This window comes from Penicillium canescens, assembly GCF_028828765.1.
Source record: "Penicillium canescens strain IBT 15451 chromosome Unknown utg000003l_segment0_segment0, whole genome shotgun sequence".
NCBI classification, from domain to species: Eukaryota; Fungi; Ascomycota; class Eurotiomycetes; order Eurotiales; family Aspergillaceae; genus Penicillium; species Penicillium canescens.
Window position 1 is genome coordinate 5,421,095 of NW_026703965.1, and position 21,028 is coordinate 5,442,122.

Here is a 21,028-nt window from a genome sequence, read left to right on the forward strand (position 1 = left end):
CGACTCTATTTCTGAGCTATCTCTCTCTATAATCCATGTGTCGCCAGGAAATCATGGATCTGCTGGTAGGCCCCAGTGGCGTTGTGGTGCAGGTTGATGCCGTGGCCGGTGTTTGGTTGGATATAGGCAGAGAAAGCACTGGCCGAGAGGAAGACCGCCTTTGCAGCCGCAGGAATAGACTCTGCAGCACCACCAGTGGCAAAGCAGTCACCTCCACAGAAGGGGATGTCCTTGTCGCCGTTGATGATGTACACGGGGCCAGCGAACTTGTTCAGAGGCGCCATGCTGGCGACGGTCAAAAGTTCGCCAATGGTGGACGGTTGCTTAGTCGCTTCGGCGAAGGCAAGAAGATCCATGTCGAAGTGTCCAGGGGCGAAGTAGAGGTACATGTTGTTGCCAATGTCGCCGCTGGTGAAGTATCCAGCGCTGTAGTCTGATTCCTGGCGTTTGTTGAATCGAGCTTGCTGGAAGTTGGCACCGGAAATGAACATTCCCATGAAGGAGGCATTCATTGAGAATCCAGTCAGAATGATTCCATCAGACAGATCGGGGTACTTGGCTGTCAAGCCGTATGTCTGGGCCGATCCGAAGGAATGGCCAACATGGACGATCTTAGAGGGCTGCTTGATGCATGAATCAGATATGGAACCCTCGCGCACCATCCGGGTAAGCTGGGCCAGGGCCTCGAGTTCCAAGAACGACTGGATCTCGTTCTTCGCATCTCCGTGGGAGGATTTGCCGAGGCCAAGTCGATCATAGGCTAGAGTGTGATAGCCCCGGGACAAAGCATGGTCGACGTAGGAGTAGTTGTGGTTCTCATAGGGCAGGTCCCAATAGCTAAATCAATAGTGTTAGAGTAGGCAATAGTGGAAATGATCGGCACAACTCACCTCTTGTCAAAGCCCATTCCATGGGTCAGGATTTGAAGTACATGAACGCTGTCACCGACATTGTCGGGCATACAGTACTGGGCGGAGATGTCATAGAGCCCAGAGACAGTGGCATAGCCAGACAAGGCATCCGCTGTCACATTGGCAGCCTGCGTACTTGCGTGGAGGGCGAAAGCAGTAGCGTCAATATTTGTCTGGGGGGTGCTGATCTTGTCGAACACCCCGTTCCGGGCTGTAACTGGGACTTGCACGGTCATGTCGTAGCAAGTCTTCGCAGATGCAACTCCAGCCGCGATGGCCACGAGGCCAATTCTAGAAACATGCATGATGTATGGTAAATTGACTGCAAGTATGGAATATGGAAACCTACGGCGGATGTACGGGCTTTATATCCAACCTATTGAGTTAGAACCCCGCTACTGTACGATGCAATCCTGAGGGACGATGTATTTGTATTTGGGCATGTAGACTCCATTCATTTGCCAATGAGAAAGTCTATTGAATGTGTACAAAATTGGGACTTGTGTGGAGACCGCGCGAAATGTAGATCCGTAATGCACGTCCAAGGGGCATTCTCGGGCTATTGGCGTTTAGCGTCAAAAGAGCGGGTAAAGGGAAATTAAATACCGACCATCATCTCATAAGTTCCTATACACAGCGAATTATCTAACGCGATCTGATTCATTCTCGCTTTCGGTCTCGGCGCAGATCCGAGCTTCTACTGTACAAACATCGATGCTTAACGGGAGATCCTCCAACGCTCTGAGATCAGAGAAGCTCGGGCTAAGCAATAGGCAATAGAGTACAGGTTAGCGTGGGGTAACGTTAGATAGTTATAGTACATGTTCCATTACCCCTGTCACGCGGAAGGAGAAGCTTCAGGGTACATACATTTCGGCATTTTTATGAAAACATGTGCGTGCCCTGAATACCGAGCCATGCGGCTTGTTGGAGCCAAATTGACAAATCTCTGAAACAATCTAGAGAGTCTAACCCGACAAGGCTGAGGATTTGAAGATCATTGAAGATCAAAGATCGGGCCAAGTGCCCCCGAGCCGGGTTATGTCCCGTGCTTGATCTAGCACACATTGAACAAAAAGCAAAATAGTACCAAAAATGAGGTTAAAAAAACTAGAGTCCATGTACAAAGCGGACCCCCTGAGCCCGATGCAGTATGCAAATCCCAATCATCGCAGCCTTGAATGTGTATATCGTGAGCCTAAATCACCACCGATCCCCTTCCACTTGAAACAGGCCATTCTTCTTCTTCTCCACATCCCACCGCTCTATCCAAGCTTTCATCGAGTCCCGGCTCTTCTGACTGCCCACATTAACTGTGGGAATGATGCGGCCGATACGTAGAGCGCAGCAAAACATGGTCAGCTCGCGAAACGAACTGTGTTCGCTGTAAGGCACTCCAAAACAAGCGCTCTCCCGCGTGCTTCCGCGTTGTGGAGTCAGGTTTTGACTGGTGAATGGTGTCTTCCAGTTTTCGCCATGTAGGACTGTGGACACTGGAGGGTTCTGTAGCATTCGCCCGGCCGGCGGGCGGTATGTCCAACCCGTTGGCCGGAAGCCAACGACTCGGGAAAAGTGTGGTTTGAGGGTGTCAAGGTAGTCTGCCAGAGTGTCGGCACGAATCTCGAAAAGTGTCTGCATATGCACTTGCGCTTCGTGGGGATTGTCGGTCAGCAGCGCAGAGAGTTCTGGGTCTTCCAGACAGGCGCAGATTCGTCGCTTTGGCGGGGTTGCGAAGATCTTGGACCCGAGTGCCTTTGCAATGCCCATACATATCCGCTCTTTGCCAATGCTATAGGTGCCAATCACCACCAGGAGTCGACCGCCAACCTGCGCCGCTCGGTCTGGTGGCTTGTTTGCCGTTACAGTGGAAATAAACTTGTTCATCAAACCACCCGCACTATTCCCAGTATTAAGTCCGACTCCAGCCTCTTCATCTAGACGGACGCAAAGATCTTGGCAGGCTGAGATCACATCCTGCTGGTCTGGGAATGCATATTTGGGGCTCAGATAGGTTGTATCGAGGTAACATACGTCGATCCGTTGCTGCCGCGGCTTGCCAGTGACTGGATTGATGACATCCGGGCGCAAGAGCGGATGCTGCACCTGGAGTGGAGATGCCCGAAAATCACCGCAATGTAGTATTCGCTGGTGGTGGGGATTGGGTCCATTGCCAAACTTCTTCTCAAAAAGAAACAGAGAGCTGCCAGGACAATGATTTGCGTGGAGCATGGTGACCTGTACTCCTCCCGTGTTCGGTACCTCGGATGTGGATTCGAAGTCGAGACCAACTATCCACTTGGGATCGACGCGGAGCTGTTGGCGGACAAGATTTGCGGTAGGTCGGCTGCAGTAGATAGGTCCGTGGCACCAAGACTTGCTGAGTCCAATGTAGTGATCACTATGGAAGTGGCTTAAAAAGTAGGCGTTACATCCTTCAACAGCCCCGTAGCGAAATGCATCTACACATATTGAGAATCCAGGCATGATTTTGTAGAAAGGACAAGTCCGCTGATAGGCTTGCTTGCCACGAGATGACACTTCATTAGCGGCAGCGGCAGCCCAGGCCGTGTCTTCTGCGTTTCCTGCCATCATCTTGGAGAACGCTGACCGTCCATTGGGCTTGTTCTGCAAGTATGGATCAAGTTGCGCAGGCCGAGCTACAGCGGCTCGCTCGATTCGCGTCAGCGTTTTGTCGGGGTCCATAGGCTTTTCGGGTGGTTTGGAAGTCGGCTGGGGAGTAGAAGTCGCGGTGATAGAAGTGGGTTTGCCATCTAGACAGTCGTTGACATGCACTGAAATATCCTAGTTTATTAATGAGTATGATAGACTTCAAATAGAGCAATGGACACCCACCGTTTCATTCAGGCCGTTGAGTACTGCCTGACAGATAGGACACATTCTCACTTCATCCTCCGTCTCCTCTAATCCAGAACAATCATTCCAATCATCTGCCGCGTCCGCCTCAAATTCGCTTTGCCGCTCCTGCTCTTCAGTTTCCCATGGCCGTTCTCGAAACTCTTCCCCTATAAGCTCGTCTTCTTCTAGATCGTCAAAATTCGCGTATTCATCATTATCGGCATTATTTGTGGCGGCTCTTACCGATGGCGGAGGCGAAGGGTGGGATGTGTGTTCCGTGAGTGTTTCTAGTTTATCCATTGGCAACGCCTCAGTCTTTGCTGCATCCGTGGAAACCGGAGTCGTCTCTTGTAAATCCCGATATACTTCCATATCATCTTCGCTATCCGACTCGTCGATAAACGGCCCACTTCGTTTCTGGATCTTTTTCGGTGGCGGGGCTTTCGTAGTATTCGACTCGGCATTTTGCAGCTGCGCATTTTCCGGGGTTGGTGAATCGACCTTGCGACGCTTGACACCTGATTCACTCTCGTTGTAACGCCGGTCATCGTCTTTCAGGAACTCCTCATCGCCACCCCAGATGTCAGGTGATGGTGACCGCACTCCGTTCGTCTCAGCCATTACCGCTTGTTCGATCTTTGCCAGTCCTTTCCTATCTTCCAAAAACAATCCTTCGGAGGTGTCTTTCTTATAATTATTCCCTCGCTGGAATGTTGGCGTACCACGTCCGCTGCTTGGTGACCGCGTAGAAGGTGTCGCAAATTGAGTAATTCGAGCCTGGTTCGAGCTGGCTCCTTGTGGCGTATCGGTCTTCTGGAAGAAATTCAAGATGCTTGTATTGCGCTTATTCGAGAATTGGTTTGTGGCAGAAGGCCTTTTTGACGGGGTATTCGCCTTCTTCGCGTAAGAGCCGGCCATTTTGGGGTTGTCAAGGAGGGGTGAAGGAGAGTGAAGGATCGAGTGGCAAGGGTCGGATAAGGCACGGGTAGCCCGAGAGGACGGTGAATGTTCAAATTAATTGGTCAAATGTACAAGATGTTCATGGTATGTGCATGTTCAGGTGGAAGTGTCTTCAAAAGGCGCGAAACAAGATCGCGACACGAAGTCACGTGGTCGTTATCATTACAGCAGAATTCGAATGTCAGTCTAGTCTCTACATCCAATAAAGATACCTCAAAAAAAAAATTTGGTTGCCGGTCATTATTGCAAGAAAGGTCTAATGAGGTATCATCAATGAGCAACGCATCTCAGGCGCCAGCATGAACCACAGGCGTCTTGATATTCAACGAAATCGCTCTTCCATCTGAACAGGACTTCGGGGCCGGTAAATCAACGTTGAACCCGTAACATCTTCGAATGCATGTGGTGTCAGAGTTGAAATTATCCCACCGCAGACTCCCATCTCTCTCAGGCCACAAATTGAGTCGTTTCGATTTGGGGGGACATCATGAATGACCCATGCTGTTGGCCATAGAATTATTTCTTTTTTGGAAACCATCTAGTGGATTCAACGGTAGTGAAGAGTTTGGTGCGTGGTATATCGTAAAGTCGAGTTCAAGGTCGTTTAGCGGGCTTTGCCGGCCTGGTTGGAAGCCTCTGTAGATTGTCGGGTTAGTCTTGGTCCATGCAGCTGTCGCGGCTTTTTCAGATATCCAAAAAAAGAAAAAAGAAAACATCGAGAGCACATCTGTTTCAGATAGACACAGCCTGTAGGGGTATGCGCAACTCACCTCGCCGTGTAGCATCCTCCAACAGACCCACGTCAACCTCCGACCGAGGCAACATCACGTAGCGCACCACACTGCCTCGGATGAACATATTCTTCACCGATGAGAGGTGAGGGTATTTAACAAGGTCCAGCACTTCGACATCGTCGAGCTTGATGTTCAGGTATTGGTCGACCGACTTCAAGATCCCACGAATGCGGATGTCGTTCTTGAGCTCAATGGTGACAGTCTGGTTTGTCAGGGTCTTGAAGAAGCTGCAATCACAGAAATGTCAGTTTCCAAATCTCCTGCGATACCAGGGCAACATACCTGAAGAAAAGCATGGTTGCGGTGGCTTCGAATGCTTGGAGGGGCGTGACCGAGAGGTGCGACGGAGTAGAGTGGTGATTCTGCCGGCGGTCAGGGCGGTTAGCGGTGAAAGCTTCCTATTCTTGTTTATAACTGTTAGTAGAAATATTACGAATGTGGATATACAAGGTAAATAGTCGGGAAATTGTTATGCAAGGTAGAAGTGATACTGGGTCACATGGCACTGCCTTCATCAGTAGACTTTTTCACTGGTGTGGTTACCATCGCCACGAATACGATGAACATATATATGTAGTTCCTGGGTTGCAACTAGACACCGTCTAATGTTTCATGTGAGCTTCCTACTCCACCGATGGTAATGTAAGCCGAGACAGATACTAAGCAAGGCTTATATATGCCACACTTTCCGTTCCCATGCTCTTAGCGGAATATAAAGTACTACAGACATCACCGCAGCCAAAATCCAGCTAATATCAGTACCGTCGGCCGAACCACCTATTCCAGCGGCAATGGGACCAATCCACCATGGTTGACTCATAGAAATAACCGCCAGAACAGTTGAAGCGACCCAAGTAACGGACGCAGCTATTCCATACGGAAGCATCTTCTTGTCGTTCCATACAGCGACGTCGTATTGGTAGCCACTCCTCCAGACGAAATGCTCAGCAAGAAGAACAGCACAAAAGGGGACAGTCCAATAAGCACATATAAGCAGGAAGTTCTGTAACACAGCCTCCAAATATTCCCTGGCGGCTATAGCGATCGCCAGATAGGAAATGCTGCCGATCAATGACCAAACAAGACGAGGCACAATAAGAAGCCTTTTTGAGACCATTTGCATAGCCAGGCCCAAGGAGTAGACATTTGTTGTTATGACAGCAGCTGCCGACAACCCTAGGAGAGCCTCGACCAAGTATCCTAAACCACGAACGCCAGGATGTATGTCTTCGAAAACGGAGCCGACTAGCCCACCAATCCCACGACTGTCATATGAAGCTTTAAACCGTGGATCGGGGCTCACACAAAGTGATCCAATTGCGGCGCCCAATAGTTCAATTGATATTTGACTGGTCAAAAGGCCAGCATAGGTCCATAAAAACATTACATTATTGCTGATAGTCTCACGTATGTAGACACTGTAGTCAGCTGCTATCGTAGCCCAAGCGACTTCAAATCCAATGATTGCGGTGCTAAATGAGAGGATTTTTGAGCACTCTGTGGATCCGTGGCCCATAGGCACATTGATGAAATGATGAGCTCCGAATCCCGCAGTGATGATCAGGCAAATGATTGTCACGATCCAGCAATATCTCGAGTAAATATGGAGCACTCGATACCCAAAGAAGCCGAGAATGATGGCTACTAGGCCAATGATAAGGATTGACACTGTCATTGGTAGATTTCCATCCCCGGCATCGTGTAGCACTGCAGCGCCGGAGAGTGTATTCACGACGGCCCAGCCAAGCGCGTCAACCAGGTTGAATACTGCAAGGATTTTTGCCGGCCACCAGCCAAAACAATACCTGGGAACAAGCATAGTGCGCAGCCCGAGCTTTGGACCAAAGCGCACTGTGAGTGCAGGAATGGCAGCTCCAATCACGTTGAAGAAGATGATAGCAAAAAACGAGTCCCACCAGCCAAGCCCAAATGCTGTGGGACCCAGAAATCCAGTTGCCAATGTGGACATGTTGCAATTCGCAGCAAAGAATATTGTGAACAAATCTCGAGGTGATTGGTTTGTTCGCATGTCCTCAGGAACGCGTTCAACGCCAAATTCCTCAGCTCTGATTGTGCGTGACCAGCTGCGGGCTGCCATCCAGGCTTTATTAGGAGACCAACTATGTGTGGCAGGTTGTGTCGCTTTTTCGAGATCATTCTTTGGCCCTAGAGGGATTGTAGATTCGGTTTCCGGAGTCATGATGGAAGTGATGCGTACAGCAGTGTGGCTTCGTATCTAGTGATAGAAAGGCAAAAGTTGATTAAGATGAGCGGCGAGTTAAAAGTAGTCACACATGTCGTTTGACAGGAAGGTAGAATAACATCCTTGAGGAAGATGTAACCCTCGACTTCAGGAATCAAGGGGTTGAAAAGGCAACCACGTGCATACAAGGACCGTGATAATGCAGGACGATGCAGACAGATACCCAATGGACAGATGATATTACATTCTGCCTAGTTTCAGCGCTTGCCCTATCTGTTGTGTGTTGCTTCGAGAATGTGTCTACGGCAACTTTTAGGGGCACTCATGGCGACTCTTAGATAATGCCATGCAATGTGCCATTTAACCTACGTGTATCCTAAATATTATTTCTAACTACATGACCACAGAGATCGAGTCATATCCGCTCAGGTACCGCTCTTAATCGGAAACGGTACCAATGCAGGCTACCAGGGCTCTGCTTTCGACAGCATATAATCAATGTGATATATTGAAGTGACTAAGTATCACTGAGTAGTAGATAAATCGAAACCAACCAGCAAAGAGAGAGAAAGAAACCGTGTAAACATGATAAAGATACGAACAAAAGACAGGGAACCTTCCAACCCCCGATAACTACATGGCAAAGTTTCCAAAAAGGAAGAAAGACAAGTGAAGAAATTAGACTTCAAGTGTGGCTTTCCTATCCTGCTCGAACCTTCCCTTCTTCTCCACTGATGCAGGTGATGCAGGTGGTGATTTGGTGTACTCCGGCGGACATTTGTCCATAGGTTCATCAGTGAACTCTTTCGCATCATTTTTTCCATTCCACGGACCACTCTCCTCATTGTCACTCCCCCTCATGCTGTCCGGTTCAATAAGCTCTTCTTTGTGAACATCCACCTTGTCCGTCCGTCGAGTGACCTTTCGAGTCCGAATGCACCACGCAATACCGAGCACAGTTGTCGTAAGCCAGAGCAACATATTGATCAAGCCAATCCAGACCGCAGCGTGCATACGTGGGACTGACACTGTCGCATTTTCATAGCCGGTTTTGGTGCCGGAGATATAGACTGTTCCGAAAACACCCACTTGGGCAAGCCAGAGGACAAACAGAACTCCATCCCAAGCCGACCATGCGACTTGGGTTACAGTAAAGAAGCAATGCACAATGCAAGTCAGGGCAGAGACTGCAGCAACGAATTCAGCGTAGATCCATTCTGCGTGGGCGTGATTCTTGGTTTTCGTGGCTTGTGCCAGATCAACTCCGTAAAGACCAGCAACTGTGACAGCGAAGACAAACTGGAGAGTGCGGAGTGCAGCACGGCTGATAACTCCACAGATTCCGCTTTTGTGCCAGTAGTGATCAATCCTTCGGGGCGTGGGTTTGGCCATGGTGGGGGTATGAGTAGTAGTAGAGTAAAGGAGGCTTTCAACGTTAGACACTAGTACGCAAGCGAGATGAAAGGTATTAAGGGAGTCTCACTATTCTTAAATAAGCGATACCCATGGCAGAATTTGTAGATTTCTATTTAAAAAGTCGAAACTTGATCCAAGTGCTTAAGATCGGATGCACTAACGAGTTAGGAAATTTGATCGTATCCGTAAACCACCCTGATTATAGTAAACCAATCACAAAATTTCAAATGCCATAGTGGGGCACAATCCAGCAAATAACCGTGGAACCGCCGATCCATCCCATTTAAGTTTTTATACATCTGGGCTCTATTCTTAGCTGTTTTAATGGATCTGATTCAATGTCTATTCTTCTTCGTTTCAGTCTCCCGCAAGTTTTAACTCTCAGTTTTGCTCTGTAAGACACACATACGGCAGACTTTCTTATAGAAATGACCAACCCGAGACAAAATTCCATGTCTGTTGATAATGACGATCCTCCCCCATTATACGAAGCTCTATGGGGTGCAGAAGATAGATCAACCGGACGACTAATGCCTCCATCCGAACCATCATGTTTCTCTGCACCCTTATCTGACCTTTTTCTGGCCGATGATGGTCGCGTGGACATGCGAGTTGGATCCCGATTCAGCCGCAACCTTGAATGGCAGATGGATAACCAACCTATTGAAGCGGAGTCACCTAGGTCGGCAGAGGCAGCCCCAACATTTGCGGCTCATTTTGATCTTTGCCTAAACATTGTCATCCAAGTGGTGGGCAGTCACGGTGACGTACAGCCCTTCGTCGCGTTGGGCGAGGAGTTGCAACGACATGGACACCGTGTGCGGTTGGCAACCCACGCCAAGTTTGAAGCATTTGTCAAGTCAGCTGGACTCGAGTTCTACCCTATCGGCGGAGATCCGGTTGAACTAATGTCATACATGGTGCGCAATCCGGGCCTCATTCCGAGCATGAAGAGTCTTTTAGCGGGTGATATTCAACAGAAGCGAGCCTCGATTGCCGAGATTCTACAAGGCTGCTGGCGGTCTTGCATAGATCCAGACCCACACGACAAAAAGCCATTTGTTGCAGATGCTATCATTGCAAACCCGCCAAGCTTTGCCCATCTACATTGTGCACAAGCCCTTGGGATCCCGGTTCACCTTATGTTTACCATGCCTTGGACTGGTACCAGAGCCTTTCACCATCCTCTTGCAAATTTGAAATATTCTGGGAACGATCCTACGATAGGAAATATTATCTCCTATTATTTTGTTGAATGGGTTACATGGCAAGGGTTGGTATTTCCCCCTCGTCAATATTGATTCTTTACTAACATACTCCAGACTAGGTGATCTGATAAACAAGTGGCGGAAGGATACTCTAGAGCTAGATCCCATTCCAGCCATAGAAGGTCCGAATCTGCTCGAGACGCTAAAAGTCCCCTTTACATACTGTTGGTCGCCGACATTGGTTCCAAAACCGGAGGACTGGGGCTCGCATATAGGTAAGTTGGCTATGCACGTAGTAGAAAATATGTGCTGACTTAAAGTGTAGATGTTGTTGGCTTCTTCTTTCGTGATCCAGGTGCATATGATCCACCGGCAGACCTAGATGCCTTTTTGTGTGCGGGCCCACCACCCATTTACATCGGATTTGGCAGCATAGTTCTCGAGGACGTGGAAGGAACCATCTCAATCCTTCTAGAGGCAATTCAAATGACAGGGGTACGCGCTATAATCTCTGGTGGCTGGAGTGAACTGCATGGTCAAGATACTCCTGATGTTCATTATATTCGAGACTGTCCACACGAGTGGTTATTCAAGCAAGTCGCCGCTGTCGTACATCATGGTGGTGCCGGTACTACAGCATGTGGTCTACGCAACGGGAAGCCTACCACTATTATTCCCTTTTTTGGAGAGTAAGTATCGCCACCTTTTAACGTAACCATCTGAGACTGATCAATCATTAGTCAACCATTTTGGGGTAACATGGTGGCCGCCATCGGGGCTGGGCTGGATCCAATCCCTTATAAAAGCCTGACGGCACAGAAGCTAGCAGACGCTATTTCCTATTGCCTCACCCCACATGCTGTGACAGTGGCTCAGTATATTGCGGACAAATTCCAACAAGAATCTGGTGTACGTGCAGCAGTAGATTCGTTCCATGCACACCTTCCACAAAAAAAGATGAAATGTGACTTCATCCCAGGAAAGGTTGCAGTGTGGAAAATAATGAAGGGAAAGCGGATCTTTAAACTGTCTAACGCAGCCGCATTGATTTTGAAAAGCGAAGGGCGGTTCCAAAAGAAACACCTTAGAAGGTAAGTAAAAAATAAAAGCCAGCGGCTCACCACCTGAATATTCTTGTGTGACTGACCTAAACGCGAGGATAATTAGTTATCAGAGCAAGCCATTTACAGTTGAGTGTCAACGCTGGGATCCAGTTACGGCCGTTTCACTGGCCTCACTATCAACCTTTAGCGGTATGGCCGATGCCACAGCCGGCATTTTTATCGATCCTTATAAAAAATACAAGCATCTCCGATCAAGTCGATATTCAAGTACTTCTATCTCAGCCGAGGTGCCCTCAATGACACACATTACAACACATTTCGATGCCGATGTGGATCCGAATCATCTTTCGAATGATCCTGAGTACGCTAAACAAATGGCACTAGCTTCAGCAATCAGTCTCGGAAAATTCCTCGGACGATCTTCACGCGGCATGTTTGTCGATCTACCCCTCGCGGCAACAGAAGGGATGCTGGCCATCCCCAAACTATATGACGCTCAAACCAGAGTACATGGTCCTGTGCGAGGATGGAAGAGCGGTGCAGTTGTGGGGTGGTCGATTTTCAGCCGCGGTCTTTACGAAGGCTTCACAGATATATTCGTGCATACATACTATGGCAAGAAAAACGAGGGCTCTTTTGGAGTAGCCAAAGGATTAATGAAGGGTTTCACCAGCTTGACTGTTAAAACGGGAGCTGCCACGATCGGCCTGGCTGCTTATTCAAATCAAGGGATATATCGGTCCCTTCGGGCCCGTTTAAGGACCGAACTTACTAGGCGGGTTGTGGAAGCGCGATGGGCTGAGGCAGAATGGATCGTGAATGATGGGAGCGGCGTGAATGTAGATGTGATGGCGTTATGTTCTTTATATGACGATTTGTTGGTTATGAGGGACAAAGCACACAGAGCACGCTGGAACTTTGGCTAAATTGTAGAGTTTGCTATTTATAAAACAAAAAGAAGAAAGGAAGAAAGAAAGAAAGAAAGAAACGTGGAGCACATAGTACCGTTGTTCTCGGTGGTTGAATACGGGAGAGGGGAAAATAGTTGAGCTAAAGAAGTGTGTGTATATTACAAGATTTCTACCACCAAAACATCAGAGCATGCAACTCCTGTTCTAGTAGATGAAAGGAGAGGAAATTTATAGCCAGTGTTGTGTTTGACGCCTTGTTTTCGATCACAAGCTTTGTCTGCTTCCCCTATTAGCAGTAATCTTCAACGGTGGGAATCCGACTTTCCTCACTCGCGTGATTCTATTTATTGAACTCAGTGGCAGGTTGCATTGAATTGTTGTCAACCTCTTATTAGTTATGCTGATATTTTTCAAATGCCCGCTGCGCAAGAAAGTTCCCCTGCGCCCGCAAATACAGCGCCAATTCTTGGATGATGATAGATCCATTGCTTAGCCTCTACGACCTCTAGGCTGAACCATTTAGGAAGTGTTTCACGTTACTACATAAATAAATCGGCGCCGTATCCGTATTCGTGGATCTTAATGCAGTGGGGCTGTGGAGTATCAGGCAGCGATTTCTGCAAATGCAGTCAGCTTACTTCTTTGTTAAAATTTCACTTTAGCGCAAGAGACATGACATGTAGAAAATAGTTGAATAACTTTTAGGATATTCCCAGGTATACACGATATCACCGAGGCGACAAAAAGAAGTCAAATGACATGGCGGACTCTCAACCTCAACTCGCTCCTGTCCAATGTCGTCCAATCTGTAGCTTGTTTCAATCTAATATTATAGATGTGGACATTTTCCCGTGGCCTAGTGGGTTGGTATACAGTCCAACATAGTAACGAAACAAGCCACACTCTTGAATGTTACTGCCTTGTGTTTGATATGCAACATGAGTCCACTGCAAAGGAGTCTTCTATTTCGAGATGGACAGGGCGGGAATGTCAACACAATATAAAGAGACAATTAGGTCCCTCAAAATCCCCAAAGCATCGCCCAGAACCATCAGCCATTCATTCTACTCCGTTTCCACAATTCATCGCAGCGATGGGCAACCTAATTGGCGTCTCATCCATTGTTGCAAGTCCTTCCTGGATGTTGTATTCTCTGCATTCTTTACGTCCTCATATCATTCCTTCTTTACTTTCATTGCTCTATCTATTCTGCACGGGCTCGTTATACTTCGATGTGGTCCATCATTTGCTTCATCGTTGCAACACCTCATCTCATCCTCTCTTTCAATGCTTGGCCCGTATACACCGTTATCACCATCTCTATTATACGCGGCATATGAATTTTAACGAGAAATACCGCAAGAAAAATCTTTTTCAAGCATTGCCCCTTGAGCTAGGACTTCAGGTCATTGGCACCGTACTAGGGTACTTTGTTGCTACTTTGGTGACCCCCAACGGCCAAGTGTGGATTCCACGAAGTCACCTGTGGTCTATCGTCGGGTTTCAGGTCATGAAAATGATTTTTGTGATTCTCACAAGTGGTCGTGACTCGAACCACCTCGTCTACGACACTGCTCCCAAAGATCCTAATTGGATTTTTGTGGGCCCAGAGTTCCACGCTCTCCACCACGTTTATCCAGATCGCTATATGGGATCCTTCATCAAATTGTTTGACTGGGTATGGGGCACCGCCTACTCCTTCCGAGGAAAACACTTCGTGATCACCGGTGGAAATGGAGTTTTCGGTCAAGCTATGGTGACAGAGCTAGAACGCGAGGGAGTGCAAAACATTCGCAAATTGAAGTTTGGTAGTGATTGGGATTATGACCACTTTGAGAAAGCAGCCTCGGTGCTTTCAACCTGTGACATCCTTATCCTGGCGCACAGTACGAAAGGAGAAGATGCCATGAAATCAAATTGCGACTCAGCGGTGCGACTGGTGCAGCTATTCAAGCAGTACAGAGAGACAAACACATCCAGTCCAACGCTTCCTGAAGTATGGTATGTTGGCAGTGAAACTGAATTGCTTCCGTCATTTGGAAATTCAGAGTTACAACGCTTCTCTGACTCAAAACGACGCTTCCTCCCACATGCGCGTTCATATTATGATGATGACGACATACTTTACCGCCACATCGTTCCATCGGCTTTCCAGTCATACATGGGGTCCGCTGTTCTTTCAGCAGGCTGGGCGGCTAAGTGTTCAATGTGGTGGATCCGGAGAGGTGCTCGCTACATTCCTGTCTCCTACACCGGGGTTGCCTATCTGAATTATTTCAAGTTTATGTACTGGTTACCATATGTACAGGATATGAATAGTCTATGAAAATAATAAAAGCGAGTACTAAGTTCAAACCATCTTCCTTCCTATTATGCTGCTGTCTATTTAAAAAGTATCGAGGCCCATTTTTTTGTTGCGTAGATATCTAGTCAGTCTGCTATAATTTGACAGACGGACACGATACGGTAGCTCCGTCCCCCAATTTGCGGCCAGATCTATGTCCATTGTGGCTGGTGTATGTCTCGTATACCGACGGATCGTGGGCAAAGGCCAATAGATTGCGTGACTAGGGAATCCCGAACTACCACAGTATTACACGCCTAGACAATACTCCTGGGCGTACCTTTGTTTCTCCAGTATTTCCTCGGGGTTCGGTAAATTGTCCGCCGCCGAGGCTTGACTTTCCAAATAAAACCGGAACAGTAGAAGGAAAGCGTCAGTCAATACAGGTGAGGGACTGTCCTTGGCGCCGCACCGGGCCTGACTAGCGCATCCTATTGGGAGAGAAGCATCAGCTTGGCGTTTCGTGTCTTAAAATGAGGCCATTGTCTTTGCCAACATATACTCCGCCATCGGCGAAACGGACCTCGTCCGACTTCAGTAAATGAACCTAAGAACTTAGGAACTCTTGTCATGCTTTACGTAACTTAATAGTCCGAGACAATTGTGGACTTATACCAGGGATGATAGGCTCCGCAATAGCAGGCACCACTGGTGTGTGAAACAGAATTGCGCAACTTGTTCAATTGCGACAGGGAATAATAGGGGTAGGGCACCTGTCGCCTATTGGATGAAGTTGTCAATATTTCCTTTGATGCAAGACATTTGCATTGATACCCTGCGGGGGATATTCCTATCGTTCATCGGAGAAATTTGACCGTCATCTATCTATGTCAATCACTTGTGACATAACATTCAACGGAGGTTGAACAGTACAGCAAATACTCGCTTGAACGTTAGCTATAGATTAGCAGACACACATCGAAGCTGGAAAGATGGGATGCGTATGTACAGGATATCATCAAGGTAATTACATTAAGAGTCAGCCACCAGGGCCCGACAAAATACATACGTACATAGCAAGCATATTACGGTCATGAAACTAAACCAACCCAGAAGAACGACCAGCCCTCTTCCTCGGCTTCATAGCCCAACCAGACAAACAAGTCCAACCAGCACCACTCTTCCTCCCCTCATCAAAGACAGCCCCTACACCCTCAAGCAACATTGATCGTTCCCGACCCATCTCCATCCGCAGCTTCAACAACCATGACTCCCACATCCAACCGCCGATCAAACCAGTGATACTAGCGATATCGGCTGTGCTCCCGACTGGTCCTTGTACGGCTTCGTATTCTTCGATTTGGCTTTGCACACGCGGGGCGGGGGTTTCGCGTGGTGGCTGGTGCTCGATTGGCTCTGTGCCCATGGGTAGGAACATCCAGGTGCGCTTTGTACCTACGAATCCGGTGTTACGGAGACGGGCGAGGAACGTCTTTGAGGCGACTGGGTCGTAGCCGCGCTTGCGGAGGTTAAAGGCCATCTCGACAGATATTGCTGAGGCGTATCGTCCCGCGCGGGAGATCTCTGCGTCTAGGACTTGGAACTCGAGGTAGCCGCCTGGCTTGAGGCAGCGCATGCATTCCTTTAGGACTAGGTCGTATTCGTCGCAGTTCTTGCAGGCTGGGCATTCGGTCTTGAGTAGGGAGTGGAGGGAGCGCGCTGAAATCAGGTCAAATTGGTTGTTGCCAAACGGGAGTTCCCAGAGGCTTTGGACGGTGACCTGGCGGTGGTTAGGTGGGCCTTTGATGGCGCTGTTTACAGTTTGGTTCTTGGATGACACGGTGTAGACCTTGACATTCGGGAACTCGTGAGCTGCTTGCCATGCCCAGTCGCAGGAGGAGTTGCCACCGAGATCGAGGATTCGGAAGCTGCGCTTGCCTGGTCCTTCAGTCGAGCTGGAGTTGGAGGTGGGGCGTGCAAGCCGGCGCTGAGCAGGGCTTGTGAGGAGCTTGCCGCCATTGAGAGACCGAAGAGCGTCCATGGCCCACATGGACTGGCAGAGTTGAGCGAGGACCAGTTGTTCCTTCTCAAGCTTGTCGAATGTAGCCTTTTCAGCTAGCTCGGATGTGATCACCGAGTTGCGAGGAGCCTTGGCAAAGGGGCCCTTGTATGCAGGTCGCTCTCGGCGGACAAGCTCATACTTGCCAATAAGACAATTGATGTGCAGGTCACTCATTCCAAGACGCATGGACTGAACAGCATCGAAGCGCATGTTACGGTGGAGGAAACCATCAGTCTTGCTTGATCGTTGCCTAATGGACTGGAAACCTTGCCAGTAAATTGAGTCCTTGCTGGCAAGGATTGGCGGCAAGGGACTCGAAGCCTCGGGGATAGCCTCGGAAAATCGGACCATCTTCTTGGAAGACTCTTCTGTCTTCTCTTGCGCTTCAGCCTCGGCAGCTTCATTCTCATCCTCAGAAGCCTCGATGGGCTCAGGCTCATTAACTGGATTGGTCTCATTGAGAGCGGCGAGGTACGAGGCCTGTGCAGCCAGCCAGACACTGGTTCGATCGTGGCTGTCAACTGCACGGTGCTGCAGTTCCTGGTCATAAAGCTCGTCATATTCGTACCCATTTCCGGAGCGAGGAATCTCCTGAACTTGCATAGCATCAAAGGCAGCGCTCATCGGACTATCCTGGTAGATTGACCGACGGGTTGGCGTCTCACAGAGACGAATGGCAGTAGGCGGGCCTTCTTCATCTCGAACGGCTGTGACTGGGTCTTCTTCAACAGGGCGTTCGGGCCAGTCGACCACCTGCTCCACAATTTCCCCCTCATCCCGACGCCATGGCAGGTTGTAGAATCCTTCTGCTGCTGCTGATGTTGGCTGGTTGTTGGTATTTGGGATGGACCAAGTGTGGCGGGCACGCGGCGCAAGCGAGGCAAAGAAACCTCCAGGCGACGGGATGCTCAGGTCACTAAAACTGTATCCAGACAGCTCGGATGCCGGAGTAACCCCATCAGCACTGCGTGGACGACTGGGAGGTGTTTGCAGCTGCCACATCTCGCCATTTCCTTCGGAAGTTTCAGACCACGAGTCAGGTGTACCATCCAGACGAATATGGTGCAGCATAGCCAGAGCCGAGTCAGGTAGGAATACACCCTGGTTCGTGGGCGTGGACTCGCGTATTGGCTCGTCATTCAATTGAAGCGACGGCGATGGCGAGGGTGAATATCTCTGAGCAGCAGAAGGAATCTGAGGGAAATTTCCCAGAACGTGGCGCCAGTCATCGTTCGAGCTCTCAATGGCGATAGGCACTTCAATGTCTGAGCTGCCATCTCCATTGTCCATATCACTATCACTTCCATCCAGATCGGGTCGAACATGTATATCATGCGCGGCCCAGTTTGTATCTGGTAGAGACTGAGAGTCTGGTGTAGCCAAACCACTGATGACCGATTCCTGGTCGGAAGAGATACTTCCATCGAGCGAAGGAGGAGCGTGGTATGCGGGTACGGCGCGGCCGAGCATGGATAGTGCTGCAGGGGACACAGGGATCTTGGGCGGAGGAGTTGGTGGTATTGGCGAGCTCTTGTGGCCCCCGGTCATGGATGGCCACACTGTAGGTGAAGGAATCTCGAGGGTGAGGAGGCGTTTCCGACTTCCTGTTGAAGTCACTGAGTTCCGAGTAATTGGTGTCACCAAACTTGATGGCCGGGTATCGGGGGAAAAGCACGAGTCGCTAATTTCCGTCTCATTGTCATCCATATCGTCATCTGTGGCGTCGTACAGGTCATCGTATCCTTGAGAATGTCGTTGCCATTCGGTGTCTGTATCTGAGCAGCACGATGATGTTGTTCCCGCAGAGAGAGGCGATCTTAGACGAGCAAGGCGGGCATGTGTGGGCACTGATAGGCCGGTTGTCTTGAGTCTCAGCTGCGGGCTGATTGCTGCTCGCGTGGGTCTGGGAGGTGAGGCCTTGGGACTAGTCTGTGCGAATTGTGACTCGCGCGTATCCTCCATTATAGTATTAAGCACCGTCCCCCGGGCCTGCCGGAGGGGCGGACATCGAGCAGTCGAGCGGAATGCGTCGGTCATCTTATCAACTGCTGGATGCTGGTTTGTGTGAATGACAGTATATCTAGGGTATCTCGAGTAGGAAATGAAGACACCGGTCAACGGGTCTGATCAAGAGAATGTGTGAAGGGAATACCAGGAAACAAAAGAAAGTGCACAGGCTACCGGAGCAGGCACAAAAGACAAATAAACAAAACGCTAGACTTCAAAATCACGGCACTGAAATGCCTATATAGTCGAATGGGCGCTTTCACCAGCCGGGGAGTCCAATGAACAGGCGATCCTTGCTCACGGATTGTCATATTGTTGCAGAACTACTGCAGCACTGGGCACGCTTAGTCCAATAACCCCGGTCGCGACGGTGGCTAGCAACGGTCTGATTGGTATTGAGAAAGTGGGCGCATCGCCTTGGATCAGGGTGTCATCTCCTGGAGGAAGAGCCAAGACCATTTTTTCTCAGCAAAAACCAAAGGCCGAATAGCAAAAAAGGTAGTAAGGGCGAATGAGCATCGTTGATGTTGTGATGAACCGCCGGGGTTGAGGGATGCAGTGTGAAGAGGTTGGTGATTGGCGCAGCGTAGCCGCCCGACTACTATCTTTAGGGGAATTAGCGGCTTTTCGACGTCAGTGCAACCTCATTTATGCCGATTTCCACTCGATCCGGAAGGACTTGGGATAATTAATGATCGGTGAGAAGGGGAAATGAGGGGAAATGGCCGCCAAGTAGAGATTAATGCACACTAAGGCATGGCCCAACACATAATTATAGAACTGCTAATTGACCGCAGTTGGTCACATTTGTCCATGTGACTTGGATGTGACCTAAAGGCGCGTAGAGAAGCTAACCCAACCTTCATATATGAACTGAGATACAATCTCCAAGTCACATTAGATTACCCTAATGGCGCTACCATAGACACAAGTGATCACCGTATGATCTGACTTTTCATAGTCACCTTCTTAAGGTTAAGAGGGGAACTTCGAATAAGCGATAATTTAAATGGCCACGCCACACATGCTGTAGACATGTTGACAGCAGTTAGTGTGGCGCCTTCTCACATCATGTATGCAATTCTGAACACGACAGTGATACTTGCATATGCCAATATATTTGATACTTCACCTAACGCTGACTGAGGCCTCTTGTCCACAGAAAATACTAACCTTTGCGGAAGACCGGGAATGACTGCACATACATTGGGAGATAACGTTCCAGACCAGCAGTAGTCTACCGGCGAGTACCGTCCAGGTCTTGGCCCAGGCTATTAAGCATATCGATCAAACAATCAGATGACTTGCAGAACGCGGTAACAACCTAATGCATCACAGTTCCAATCTACGAGGTGTACAGAAATCTTCGCGCTGCTGACCGTTGATTGCATGCATGCACCCCTCTGATCTCACATCGAATTGTTGGTTCAAATCAAAAGCTGAGCTTTAAGTGCTCCAATTCTAATGGTTATTCTGCGGATGAATAGCTCCGGTGCACAATTCACCTGGCCTTCGAGCTTCTGCCGGATACATCAAGCTGGTTCGTATCGCGACGAGCCGTCCCGGTTCACAGCCAGAAACCAAGCAACCCTTCACACTTGGTTAAGCAACAAGATTTTAGTTAGCCCTAGGAGATTCAAGCGGAATCAGGAATACCAATTTATATCGCAAAAGGATCATAGCCCGAATCATTTACTCAAACTGCATGCATAACACTCGGGTTTGTGTTGCTGGAAAGAGTCTTTGGAAGTACGTAGCCTATCTACCACCTCGGTACTTTGGTTTGGCCTCTGATTCAATCTGACGAATCTGACTTCAATTCATCCATCCTAAAATGAAGATGGAATGATCTAAGCGTTCGTATGGAGTGGATGTTTTGCCTATTCTTCATTAAGGGGTCTGCTACTCCTAGGCGACTGTTCATTGATATTTTTGAATCATCAAGTGGCTAGCTTGACATATTGTGTGATGAACAAGGGCGAAATGATTGCAAGTTTGTTTCCGCTTCATCGGTTCATGTAGTTTGGTGCGTAGTGCTGGAAAAAAGTATCCGAAGTAGTATATTTTGGGCGCATGGGCGACACGGCCATACAATTATACAATAAGGCCCTGTCAATTAAAATGATAGCATCATTCCTTATCTCTAAACACTTAGAATGTAATTTTCAAAAATGTTGAGAATACCCAGTCAAGAATCTATTGTTGAAGAGTGTTGATCAAGCCCGGAGCAGTGTGCCCCGACTAGCACGTATGGCCCGCTTTTCCAACACAGTCCAAGCACGACAAGGAATCGGGCAAAAGAACGGGTGTTCTAACGGCTATTGAAGGGCGGTAGGAGGGAGAAGGTTCCCG

The 21,028-nt window shown here is 48.8% G+C and overlaps 8 protein-coding genes across 8 annotated transcripts; 2 read left to right on the forward strand and 6 right to left on the reverse strand.

Moving 5' to 3' along the window:
• Nucleotides 1–26: 26 nt before the first annotated feature.
• N7446_005308 (alpha/beta hydrolase) lies at nt 27–1,216 on the reverse strand (the record flags this gene model as incomplete). Its single annotated transcript, XM_058514056.1, has 2 exons — nt 27–837; nt 891–1,216. 2 exons carry the CDS (start codon nt 1,214–1,216, stop codon nt 27–29), a joined length of 1,137 nt encoding a protein of 378 aa, XP_058375385.1.
• An 898-nt stretch (nt 1,217–2,114) lies between these two features.
• N7446_005309 (DNA cross-link repair protein PSO2) lies at nt 2,115–4,685 on the reverse strand (the record flags this gene model as incomplete). Its single annotated transcript, XM_058514057.1, has 2 exons — nt 2,115–3,713; nt 3,765–4,685. The coding sequence occupies 2 exons, from the start codon at nt 4,683–4,685 to the stop codon at nt 2,115–2,117; spliced, it is 2,520 nt and encodes an 839-aa protein (XP_058375386.1).
• A 565-nt stretch (nt 4,686–5,250) lies between these two features.
• Nucleotides 5,251–5,836, reverse strand: N7446_005310 (Sm-like protein LSM2). The gene is made up of 3 exons (XM_058514058.1): nt 5,804–5,836; nt 5,498–5,748; nt 5,251–5,363 (listed from the first exon to the last, which is right to left on the reverse strand). Exons 1-3 carry the CDS (start codon nt 5,815–5,817, stop codon nt 5,332–5,334), a joined length of 297 nt encoding a protein of 98 aa, XP_058375387.1. The 5' UTR covers nt 5,818–5,836; the 3' UTR covers nt 5,251–5,331.
• A 355-nt stretch (nt 5,837–6,191) lies between these two features.
• Nucleotides 6,192–7,721, reverse strand: N7446_005311 (purine-cytosine permease family protein; the record flags this gene model as incomplete). The annotated part of the gene is made up of 1 exon (XM_058514059.1): nt 6,192–7,721. The coding sequence occupies one exon, from the start codon at nt 7,719–7,721 to the stop codon at nt 6,192–6,194; it is 1,530 nt and encodes a 509-aa protein (XP_058375388.1).
• A 681-nt stretch (nt 7,722–8,402) lies between these two features.
• On the reverse strand, nt 8,403–9,116 carry N7446_005312 (MARVEL domain-containing protein; the record flags this gene model as incomplete). Its single annotated transcript, XM_058514060.1, has 1 exon — nt 8,403–9,116. One exon carries the CDS (start codon nt 9,114–9,116, stop codon nt 8,403–8,405), a length of 714 nt encoding a protein of 237 aa, XP_058375389.1.
• A 452-nt stretch (nt 9,117–9,568) lies between these two features.
• On the forward strand, nt 9,569–12,338 carry N7446_005313 (glycosyltransferase; the record flags this gene model as incomplete). Its single annotated transcript, XM_058514061.1, has 5 exons — nt 9,569–10,413; nt 10,463–10,623; nt 10,674–11,037; nt 11,089–11,439; nt 11,516–12,338. The coding sequence occupies 5 exons, from the start codon at nt 9,569–9,571 to the stop codon at nt 12,336–12,338; spliced, it is 2,544 nt and encodes an 847-aa protein (XP_058375390.1).
• A 1,321-nt stretch (nt 12,339–13,659) lies between these two features.
• On the forward strand, nt 13,660–14,649 carry N7446_005314 (uncharacterized protein; the record flags this gene model as incomplete). The annotated part of the gene is made up of 1 exon (XM_058514062.1): nt 13,660–14,649. The coding sequence occupies one exon, from the start codon at nt 13,660–13,662 to the stop codon at nt 14,647–14,649; it is 990 nt and encodes a 329-aa protein (XP_058375391.1).
• Nucleotides 14,650–15,706: 1,057 nt separating this feature from the next.
• N7446_005315 (uncharacterized protein) lies at nt 15,707–18,706 on the reverse strand (the record flags this gene model as incomplete). The annotated part of the gene is made up of 1 exon (XM_058514063.1): nt 15,707–18,706. The coding sequence occupies one exon, from the start codon at nt 18,704–18,706 to the stop codon at nt 15,707–15,709; it is 3,000 nt and encodes a 999-aa protein (XP_058375392.1).
• Between the last annotated feature and the right edge of the window lie 2,322 nt (nt 18,707–21,028).